Source organism: Pseudophryne corroboree, chromosome 3 (genome assembly GCF_028390025.1).
Source record: "Pseudophryne corroboree isolate aPseCor3 chromosome 3, aPseCor3.hap2, whole genome shotgun sequence".
NCBI classification, from domain to species: domain Eukaryota; kingdom Metazoa; phylum Chordata; class Amphibia; order Anura; family Myobatrachidae; genus Pseudophryne; species Pseudophryne corroboree.
In genome coordinates, this window is record NC_086446.1 from 659,054,111 (window position 1) to 659,066,445 (window position 12,335).

At 48.5% G+C, this 12,335-nt stretch overlaps 1 protein-coding gene across 1 annotated transcript in view; it reads left to right on the plus strand.

Annotated features, from left to right (window-relative positions):
- Window positions 1-7,725, plus strand: part of LOC135058134 (claudin-10-like) — a 42,000-nt gene extending 34,275 nt beyond the window's left edge. The window contains exon 5 of the mRNA XM_063963726.1: window positions 7,469-7,725. Coding sequence (XP_063819796.1) covers window positions 7,469-7,595 — 127 coding nt within the window. The 3' untranslated portion in view covers window positions 7,596-7,725. The remainder of the gene's footprint in view (window positions 1-7,468) is intronic.
- Window positions 7,726-12,335: the final 4,610 nt, after the last annotated feature.

A 12,335-nucleotide genomic window follows, 5' to 3' on the forward strand; every position in this document is an offset into this window, starting at 1 on the left:
CTAAGGGGAGAGAAGCAAACCTACCTGCTTGCAGCTAGCTTGTGCTTCTTAGGCTAGTGGACACCATTAGCTCCAGAGGGTTCGAACACAGGCACCTGTCCTCGATCGTCCGTTCCCGGAGCCGCGCCGCCGTCCCCCTCGCAGAGCCAGAAGAACAGAAGCTTGAAGACGACGAAATCGGCGGCTGAAGACTCCTGTCTTCATTAAGGTAGCGCACAGCACCGCAGCTGTGCGCCATTGCTCCCAGCACACTTACACACTCCGCTCACTGTAGGGTGCAGGGCGCTGGGGGTTGGGGGGCGCCCTGGGCAGCAATTGAAGTACCTTTGGCAATAAAAATACATATATACAGTCTGGCACTGTATATATGTAAAAAACCCCGCCATTTTTTTACACAGAAAGCGGGACAGAAGCCCGCCACTGAGGGGGCGGTGCCTTCTTCCTCAGCACACAAGCGACATTTTCTCTTCATAGCTCCGCTGCAAGCAGCTCCCCAGGCTCTCCCTGCAGTATCCAGGTACAAGAAGGGTAAAAAAGAGAGGGGGGGCACATAAATTTAGGTGCAAATAAGACATATAAGGCAGCTATTGGGTAATCACTTATTAAAAGTGAAAATCCCTGTGTTATATAGCGCTGTGGTGTGTGCTGGCATACTCTCTCTCTGTCTCCCCAAGGGACTTTGTGGGGTCCTGTCCTCAGTCTGAGCATTCCCTGTGTGTGTGCGGTGTGTCGGTACGGCTGTGTCAACATGTTTGATGAGGAGGGTTACGTGGAGGCGGAGCAAGGGCAGATAAGTGTGGTGTTGCCTCCGTCGGGGCCGACACCTGATTGGATGGATATGTGGAAGGTCTTAAACGACAATGTAAGCTCCTTACATAAAAGGTTTGATGACGCTGCAGCCTTGGGATAGCCGGGGTCTCAGCCCGCGCCTGCCCAGGCGACTCAGAAACCGTCAGGGGCTCATAAACGCTCTCTATCTCAGATGGTTGACACAGGTGTCGACACAGAGTCCGACTCCAGTGTCGACGATGATGAGGCACGCTTACAGTCTAAAATGACCAAGGCCATCCGATGCATGATTTTTGCAATGAAAGATGTATTACACATTTCTGAGGTTAACCCTGTTACTACCAAGAGGGTTTATATGTTTGGGGAGAAAAAGCAGCCAAAGACTTTTCCCCCATCTGATGAATTAAATGAATTATGTGAAGAAGCGTGGAGTTCCCCTGATAAGAAAGTAGTGATTTCTAAGAGGTTACTGATGGCGTACCCTTTCCCGCCAATGGACAGGTTACGTTAGGAAACATCCCCTAGGGTGGACAAGGCGCTGACACGCTTATCTAAAAAGGTGGCCCTGCCGTCTCAGGATACGGCCGCCCTAAAGGAGCCTGCGGATAGAAAGCAGGAAGCTATCCTGAAGTCTGTGTATACACACTCTGGTACTCTACTGAGACCTGCTATTGCTTCAGCCTGGATGTGTAGTGCTGTAGCAGCATGGACAGATACTCTGTCAGACGACATATATTCCCTCGACAGAAATACTGTTTTGCTAACACTGGGCCATATAAAAGACGTCGTCTTATATATGCGGGATGCCCAGAGGGACATTTGCCTTCTGGGATCTAGAATTAATGCAATGTCCATTTCGCCCAGGAGGGTCTTATGGACTCGGCAATGGACAGGAGATGCTGATTCTAAAAAACACATGGAGGTTTTGCCTTATAAGGGTGAGGAATTGTTTGATGACGGTCTCTCGGACCTCGTGTCCACAGCGACAGCTGGAAAGTCGACTTTCTTGCCTCAGGTTTCCTCACAGCCTAAGAAAGCACCGTATTCTCAAATGCAGTCCTTTCAGGCTCAGAATGGCAAGAGGGTCAGAGGTGCATCCTTTCTTGCCAGAGGCAGGGGTAGAGGAAAGAAGCTGCACCATGCAGCCAGTTCCCAGGAACAAAAGTCCTCCCCTGCTTCCACTAAGTCCACCGCATGACGTTGGGGCTCCACAGGATGAGCCAGGTGCGGTGGGGGCGCGTCTCCGAAACTTCAGCAACCAGTGGGTTCGCTCACAGGTGGATCTCTGGGCTGTACAAATTGTATCTCAGGGATACAAGCTGGAATTCGAAGCGACTCCCCCCCGCCGTTACCTCAAATCAGCCTTGCCAGCTTCCCCCATGGAAAGGGAGGTAGTACTGGCGGCAATTCACAAGCTATACCTCCAGCAAGTGATAATCAGGGTCCCCCTCCTTCAACAGGGAAGGGGTTACTATTCCACAATGTTTGTGGTACCGAAACCGGACGGTTCGGTGAGACCCATTCTGAATTTAAAATCCTTGAACACTTATATAAAGAAATTCAAGTTCAAAATGGAATCGCTCAGAGTGGTTATTGCAAGCCTGGAAGAGGGGGATTTTATGGTGTCTCTGGACATCAAGGATGCTTACTCGCATGTCCCCATTTACCCACCTCACCAGGAGTACCTCAGGTTTGTGGTACAGGACTGTCATTACCAATTCCAGACGTTGCCGTTTGGCCTGTCCACGGCACCGAGAATTTTTAAAAAGGTAATGGCCGAAATGATGATACTCCTTCGGAAGAAGGGGGTTATAGTTATCCCGTACTTGGATGATCTCCTCATAAAGGCGAGGTCCAGAGAGCAGTTGTTGATCAGCGTAGCACTCTCTCAGGAAGTGTTGCAACAGCACGGCTGGATTCTGAATGTTCCAAAGTCGCAGCTGATTCCTACGATGCATCTGCTCTTCTTGGGCATGATTCTGGACACAGAACAGAAGAAGGTGTTTCTCCCGGTGAAGAAGGCCCAGGAATTGGCATCTCTGGTCAGGGACCTCCTGAAACCAAAACAGGTATCGGTGCATCACTGCACGCGAGTCCTGGGAAAGATGGTGGCTTCATACGAAGCCATTCCCTTCGGCAGGTTCCATGCGAGGATCTTTCAGTGGGATCTGTTGGACAAGTGGTCCGGATCGCATCTTCAGATGCATTGGCTGATCACCCTGTCCCCGAGGGCCAGGCTGTCTCTTCTGTGGTGGCTGCAGAGTGCTCACCTTCTCGAGGGCCGCAGGTTCGGCATACAGGACTGGGTCCTGGTGACCACGGATGCAAGCCTCCGAGGATGGGGGACAGTCACTCAGGGAAGAAACTTCCAAGGGCTGTGGTCAATTCTGGAGACTTCTCTACACATAAATATACTGGAACTACGGGCCATTTACAATGCCCTGAGTCAAGCAGAGCCCCTGCTTCGAAACCAACCAGTGCTGATTCAGTCAGACAACATCACGGCGGTCGCCCATGTAAACCGCCAGGGCGGCACAAGAAGCAGGATGGCAATGGCGGAAGCCACAAAGATTCTTCATTGGGCGGAGAATCATGTGCAAGCACTGTCAGCAGTGTTCATTCCGGGAGTGGACAACTGGGAAGCAGACTTCCTCAGCAGACACGACCTCCACCCGGGGGAGTGGGGACTTCATCAAGAAGTCTTTACACAGATTACAAAGCGATGGGAACGGCCACAGGTGGACATGATGGCGTCCCGCCTCAACAAAAAGCTAAAAAGATATTGCGCCAGGTCAAGGGACCCTCAGGCGATAGCTGTGGACGCCCTAGTGACACCGTGGGTGTACCAGTCGGTATATGTGTTTCCTCCTCTTCCTCTCATACCCAAGGTACTGAGAATAGTAAGAAAGAGAGGAATAAGAACAATACTCATCGTTCCGGATTGGCTAAGAAGGACTTGGTACCCAGAACTACAAGAGATGATCACAGAGGACCCATGGCCTCTGCCTCTCAGACAGGACCTGTTGCAACAGGGGCCCTGTCTGTTCCAAGACTTACCGCGGCTGCGTTTGACGGCATGGCGGTTGAACGCCGGATCCTAACGGAAAAGCGTATTCTGGATGAAGTGATTCCTACGCTGATAAGAGCTAGGAAGGATGTGACAGCAAAGCATTATCACCGTATATGGCGAAAATATGTTGCTTGGTGTGAGGCCAGGAAGGCCCCTATAGAGGAATTCCAGCTGGGTCGATTTCTGCACTTCCTACAGTCAGGGGTGACTATGGGCCTAAAATTGGGGTCCATAAAGGTCCAGATTTTGGCCCTATCCATTTTCTTTCAAAAAGAACTGGCTTCACTGCCTGAGGTTCAGACGTTTGTTAAGGGAGTGCTGCATATTCAGCCCACTTTTGTGCCACCAGTGGCACCTTGGGATCTTAACGTTGTGTTGCATTTCCTGAAATCCCACTGGTTTGAGCCACTTAAGACCGTGGAGCTAAAGTATCTCACGTGGAAGGTGGTCATGCTGTTGGCCTTAGCATCAGCTAGGCGTGTGTCAGAATTGGCGGCTTTGTCATGTAAAAGCCCATATCTTCCATATGGACAGGGCAGAATTGAGGACTCGTCCCCAATTTCTCCCAAAGGTGGTATCATCGTTTCATTTGTACCAACCTATTGTGGTGCCTGCGGCTACTCGGGACTTGGAGGACTCCAAGTTACTTGATGTAGTCAAGGCTTGGAAAATCTATGTAGCCAGGACGGCTGGATTCAGGAAAACTGACTCGCTGTTTATCCTGCATGCACCCAACAAGCTGGGTGCTCCTGCTTCAAAGCAAACTATTGCTCGCTGGATCTGTAGCACGATTCAGATGGCTCATTCTGCGGCTGGATTGCCGCATCCAAAATCAGTAAAAGCCCATTCCACAAGGAAGGTGGGCTCTTCTTGGGCGGCTGCCTGAGGGGTCTCGGCTTTACAGCTTTGCCGAGCGGCTACTTGGTCGGGTTCAAACACCTTTGCAAAGTTCTACAAGTTTGATACCCTGGCTGAGGAGGACCTTATGTTTGCTCATTCGGTGCTGCAGAGTCATCCGCACTCTCCCGCCCGTTTGGGAGCTTTGGTATAATCCCCATGGTCCTTACGGAGTTCCCAGCATCCACTAGGACGTCATAGAAAATAAGAATTTACTCACCGGTAATTCTATTTCTCGTAGTCCGTAGTGGATGCTGGGCGCCCGTCCCAAGTGCGGACTTTCTGCAATACGTGTATATAGTTATTGCTTAATAAGGGTTATTGTTATGAGCCATCCGTTGAGTGAGGCTTAGTTGTTGTTCATACTGTTAACTGGTTAAGGTTATCACAAGTTGTACGGTGTGAGTGGTGTGGCTGGTATTTGTCTTACCCTGGATTCCAAAAATCCTTTCCTGGTAATGTCAGCTCTTCCGGGCACAGTTTCCCTAACTGAGGTCTGGAGGAGGGGCATAGAGGATGGAGCCAGTGCACACCAGATAGTACCTAGCCCGTCTATTCCCCATGGTCCCAGCATCTACTACGGACTACGAGAAATAGAATTACCGGTGATTTACGGTGAGTAAATTCTTATTTTTTGCATCTGGGCCCACCACTCACAAGTTCTGCCAGTGCATATATATTGTATATATTATGCATATACTGGCACTACCACCCCCAACCCAAAGTGTGCCAGACAGCAGGCATAAGTAGCTATTCAACACATAGGGGAAGTTAGGATTAAGGAGACTATACATATATATATTTTTCATTTATAACACTTACTATATGTTGATTACCATTCATTGAATCTTGTATGTCAACCGTTTAGGTGGATAATTAAATCATTTACAATCATAATGCATTATACGCAAAATAATTAGCATGCATTATAGGCAAAATAATTTACATATATGCAAATTATTTTGCCTATAATTCATTATGACTGTAAATAATGTAATGTTTGCACTGGTGATTAGCACATAATAAGTATTATAAATGAAACATATATTTAAAAAAACTTAGTCTCCTTAATCCTAAAAGTGTATTATTACCATTATTATGATGATGATGATGATGATTATTATTATCATCCTTTATATAGCAACACAAGGGTTCCGCAGCGCCCATTTACAGAGTACATAAACAAAATAATCAAAACAGGAAAACAGCGACTTACAGTTGAAGACAATATAGGACAAGTACAGGGTAAATAAACATAGCTACATCAGCAGATGACACTGACATAAGTATCAGGGTGGCAGAAAACTGCGGGATTTGGTGCAGTTGAAGACGTTTTAATTAAGCGAAGGATAAGCACATGAGGACAAGGACCCTGCTCGTGAGAGCTTACATTCTGAAGTGGAGGGGCAGACAGACAGGGGTGACACAGATGGGGTAAACATTCAGCATGGAACAGAGGGTTAAGATGAGATGAGGCTGGGTTTGGTGGAGAAGTGGATCCTCAGGGCCCGATTGAAGATTTGTAGAGAGGTGGAGAGTCTGAGGAGGGGGGGAGAGAATTCCAGACAAATGGAGCAACACGTGAGAAATCGGGGAGCTAGATGTGGGAGAAAGTAATCAGTAGGCAGGAGAGGTGGTGTGCATTAGCTGAGCGAAGATGACGGGTGGGAGTGTAGAGGGAGATAAGGTCAGAGATGTAAATGGGAGAGGAGTGGGTGAGGGCTTTGTAATACCCCTTTTCCACTAGCTTAAAAAACATGGATAAATGTACGGGGGCACGCATTTACCCGTGTTTTTTGCTAGGGGGAAAAGGGTCAACCCAGATCAACCCGGTTCAACCCGGTAAGCTGTGCAGTTTCAAAGGAAGCCATGTCGATGCATCACGGCTCCAGTTTACAGTCTATGGAAGGGCGGCGCTGGGAGATCATGTGATCTCCCAGCGCCGCTCCTGCCGCATTGCCAGCAGTGTCACCAACCCGGCACACTTTAGTAAATATACCCCTTTGTCTGTTAAATAAGGACCTAGCAAAGGGAAGGTGTCCCCTGAAGAAATAGATTCCTTCCACCATAGGGCCTAATTCAGACTTGATCGCAGCAGAGCAAAATTTTGCACAGCTACGATCAGTTACTCAGACATGCGGAAAAATGCCCAGCACAGGGCTAGTCCGCCCAACATGTCTGGCTCTGCCCCGCCGCACAAGTACAAAAGTATTGCACAGCAGCGATGCTTTTGTGCTTGACGAGTAGCTCCCTACCAGCGCAGCTCCTGCGCGCTGGCAGGAAGCTACTCATCACTGTCTGGGTCGCAACACCTGCGTGTGACGTCACACAGCCGCCGTGGCCCACCCCCCACACGGTCCGGGCACACGTGCATTGCCGGACCGCACCCTAAACAAGCAGCCAAATGCCGCCGGCCTGCCCTCTCCCGCCCAACGACCACTTCTGCCTGTCAATCAGGCAGATGCAATCACAGGGCTGAGATGGCCATCATAGTGCGCCGGTATATGCGCAGTTCAGACCTGATCGGCTGCTGTACAAAAACGCACAGCAGCCGATCAGGTCTGAATTAGGCCCATAGATGGAAAATGCAAAGCTTACATCACTATCACTGGAGTCTGAAACCAGGACACCTTTCTTTAAATGTCACATATTGTATGTATTTATATTTAGGCTATTTTTTATTTCTCTTTTTAAAACTATTTTCTTTTATAGGATACGTTATTCTTATAATGGAGTAACATCTGTGAAGTCAGCACGTACAAATCATCAAGACTATAATAATAGCCGAAAGGCACAGAGAGGATTGCCTAGACACTTTGACAAGAATGCCTACGTGTGACAGTAGTGACAATGGTGGTCTATATCAAAGCTGGAAAATCTGCCAACCTCTGTATCCAACTGATGGGTTGGACCCAATTACGACACTTGACCTCCTATGTGCCGCATGTGCACCATGCACTATGCCAGCTTCTCCCCAGTAACAAGGACAGTTTTTACAGACATAATTTGATGCTAATCCCTTTTTACCAAAGCCAGACATCTGACAACCACATTAAATGAAGAAGGCTCTAAATGAAGAGGAAAAACAATATTTTTTATTCAATACCCCCTATCAGAAGAGACTCCTGTAATATCACTGATATTATGCATGTTCCATGAGATTTAGAAGTAGATTAATGAATAATTCAGCAACTGAAAGATAGTAGATAGCAGATAAAGCAAAAAAAATAGACATGTCGACTAAAGGCCCGTACACACTGGCCGATATATGGCCCGTTCTATTGAATGGCCGATATATCGCGGGTCCATCGCCAGTGTGTACGGGCAATATGTCTGTGAACTCCACCATTCACAGACATATCACATCGGCCCTGCAGCACAGCCGATGGTCAATATACAGTATGTACCGATATATTGGCGCATCGCTGTGTGTGCACAGGCAACCAGCCGACCACCCGTACACAAGCTGCTGCAGCCGGCGGTGATTGACAGCTGAACTGGCCGTGCGTGTATAGATATATCTGCAGATCAATTGAGCTGCAGATATATCTATCAGTGTGTACCCACCATAGGACTTTGCTATAAATTACTATGCGTTGAACACACAATACACCTAAATTTAGAATACACCTGAATTTATAATTCACCCAAATTTATAATTCACCCAAAGACAGGTATGTGGACTCAGGGCAAGACTGCCCATCTGGCACTTCTAGCATATGCCGGTCACACAGGGAGCCGGGAAAGCCGTGCGCAGCTTCTGGCTCTCCATTTTGCCCCCCCCCCCCCCTTCCACCCGAAGTGCCTGTTTTAAAGAAATATGGGGGCGTGCTGCGAGTCCACGCCTTCCTGACTCACAGCAAGCCCCCGTGAACAGTGTCTCCGCACCCCTTTACCCATGCGTACACAAATGCCAGGGCCAAAAAGTGGCCCCAGTCAGTGGCCCCCTGTGTAGACTACTGTATGGGAGTTTATAAAGAAATGTAATTTGTATATTTTATCTGCCTGTGATATTAAATAATATAGCAATTAAAAGTTCAGCTGTTTTGTATAATAAACCTATTGTTGTTTTTATATATATATATATATATATATATATATATATATATATATTTTAATGATAATTCTCCTTCAAATGGATGAACTGGTGGGGATGTAGATCCCACGAGGTGAATTTTTCTGTTAAATCTGGTCATATGTAAATTAATTAATTGTGAGCTCAAAGTGCAAGTATGAAGGAACAACGTTCAAAGGGCCTAATTACTATTTGTATGCAAACCCGATGGATTGTGTACAAATGCGATGTATGGAGGTCTGCGCAGGTGCAAGACCCGTACTGTGCATGTGAATAACAGGCCTTGTGATATTGCTTGCTGCCCTGTCAGCCGCAGCATGCAATTGGGATGCGGGGAACGCACCTGGGGCATTTCTCAAAACAGAGGGCATGCCGCCCCGTTTGGAGGGCGGGACGACTCCCGGGTCTGTGTTATCAGATGAAGACTTCCTGGACCCTGGTGACCAGATCCTATGGCCATCCTGAGTAAAGGGCCCCATACACTAGAACGATATGTCTGAGGCTGAAGTCTGGGCGATTTCCCTTGAACTCTCCCGGGAGCTTCCATACGATTCCAAACGATTTGGTACAATTTGACTTTTTTTTTGCATGTGATATATTGCCTGCGATATGTCACGTGGCGACATATCGCAGGCGATTTATCGCAATGCATTCACAGGTACCATAAGATATATCTGATGGGCTGGATTAGGGTGCTAGGGGGCTGGCCCAAAGGCAAATTAACTAGCAGCAGCCATTAGCCCAGTGGACACTGCACCTATACAATATGTGATTGGCTGGATTGGTGCTGGGGGGGTGGGCCAAATAGGCATATAAATATAAATAGCAGCAGCCATTTTATACATGTGCACACTGCTGATCTGTGATAAGTGAGGCTGGTTTATACCTTCCGAGCATTCTACATTGCTAATGCGCTTTGCTTTGTTTGGCTTGTTTCAACAAAGTGCTATACCCTACTTTGTGATGGATTCCTACAGGTATCAACTTCTGTTAGCCTATGGCTATATGAAGCTGAATCGTGACAGGGATCTGAAATGGAAGAGGGTTTGGAGTGGCTGTTGAAGAGTGGAACTTCCTCTCATATGAGATTAGGGAGAACAACCCCGAGGACTATTAGAACTACCTGCAAATGGATGATGCTACCTCCCAGGAGTTGCTGGGCCTTGTGACTCCCTACATTGAGAGGTAGGACACCAAGATGCGGAGGGCCATCACTGCTGAGGAGAAGCTGACAGCTACGCTGAGGTTCCTGGCTACAGGGTGGTCATTGGAGGACATGAAGTTCGGGACCCTCATCTCCCCCCAGGCTTTGGGTTGGATAATCCCTGATACCTGCAAGGCCATTGTGAAGGTGCTACGGGACCAGTATTTAAAGGTAAATAAAATACACACCACACCTGTTTAGTTACTTTTAAACTGTTTATAGGAAAAAAGTGTTTTTTGTTTTTTAAACCAACTGCAAATTTATGCAATTATTTGTCAACATGGCACATAGAACTTTGGCCCTCATTCCGAGTTGATCGCTCGCTAGCTACTTTTAGCAGCCGTGCAAACGCATAGTCGCCGCCCACGGGGAAGTGTATTTTCGCTTTGCAAGTGTGCGAACGCCTGTGCAGCCTCGCAGCAGCAAACACATTTTGTGCAAAACAAGACCAGCCCTGTAGTTACTTATCCTGTGCGATGATTGCTGCGATGAGTGACACGGTAATGATGTCAGATACCCACCCAGCAAACGCCTGGCCACGCCTGCGTTTTTCCAAACACTCCCAGAAAACGGTCAGTTGCCACCCAGAAACTCCCACTTCCTGTCAATTTACTTGCGTTCGGCTGTGCAATTGGAATTGTTGCTAGAACCAGTGCAAAACCACAAAGGACTTCGTACCCGTACGACGCACGTGCGCATTGCGGTGCATACGCATGTGCAGATTAGCCTTTTTATCACTGATCGCTACGCAGCGAACAATGGCAGCTAGCGATCGACTCGGAATGACCCCCTTTATGCAATTAGTTGTCAACATGGCACATAAAAATGTAAAAAAACACAGCATATCACAATTCAGATATATCTTCTATATAATTGCCCAGATCTGTCACTCTGTGACTGTGTGGATAACACTGGGAGTGGCTAGGAGCTCTCATTGGGTTAGCAGCAGGTCTATCACATCCAGTCCACACAGGTTACATCCAATGGGAGGCTCTGCCCTTTGTTGGCTGCTGTGTGTTCCCAGAGGATTAACAATGGGGCTGATGGAGCTGCACCTCCAGCTCCACACCCCAAAATAGGCTCACTGCATCTGCAGCAACATACCCTCCAACAATTTACACATAAAAATCGGGACAAATTCAAAAAGGGGGCGTGACCACGGGTACAGTGGCGTGGCCACGCCCCTTTTCCCTATACTTTTAATGGAAGTTTGGACAGCCAAAAATCAGTACAGACCATAAAAAAAAGGTCCTGTACCTGCCAAAAAGGTCAACTTGGAGGGAGTGCCACTGCATCTGCAGAAAGTCTCTGCGCTGTAGATAGGGAAAAAAAAAACCTTTTACTGCAGCATCCTATGGGGGTCATAGTGACCTGATAACTCGCTGCAGTTCATGGCAACGCAGCAATCAGGTCAGAACTGTGCATGGCCATTCAGCCGACAGCTGTCGTTGCCTAGCGATCGCCTCTGCCTGATTGACAGTCAGAGGTGGTCACTGGGCGGGAGGGGGGGCACAGGAGCTGCACTGGCTGGGAGTTACTCTTCAAGTACAAATGCATCGCCGCTGTGCGATGCTTTTGTACTTGTGCGGGGGGGGGGGCTTGACATGCGGGGTGGACTAGCCCTGTGCTGGGCATCCCCCCGCATGTCAGTGTAAGTGATCGTAGCTGTGCTAAATTTAGCACAGCTACGATCAGGTCAGAATGACTCCCTATGGCCTGCTGCCAGTCCGCCTGCCCCCTCCGGCATCAACAATCGCCACTCCCTAACCGCAGTGCAGGTGGAACAAAAGCTGCTGTGGCCACCGGCATAGATGTGTATGAAAGCAGCACAGCAGAAGGCTTTCATAACCCTCCCTGAGCCGCATACTCTCTGAGCCCCGGAGCCTCCTCTGCACGTGATGTCACAGAAGTGCCTCCCCACCACAGCCGCGCCCAGATCCCCAGAGGCCCTGACTCCGCAACACAGCACTTGGGCTGCCAGCCTGGAAGCCCCGAGATGGCTAATGTAACAGACAGAGTGGGTGATATCACGGAGGGTAATGTCTGGACGCTGAATCAATGTAAAAGGTGACAGTGCTGTGCAGTGCAGTGGGTGTGCAGTGTCACTGACAATGCACAGCACTCTCACCTTTTACATTGATTCAGCGAGTCAGTCAGTTCTGCCAGCCAGTCACTATTGTTAGGGCCAGTGTACCAACGCACCGCATTACAGGGAAGTAGACGCACTAAATAAACTGTGGCTCCCAGAAGCCCTTAGCACCGAAGCATTCCGGCGCTAAGGCCTGCTGGGAGCTGTCGTT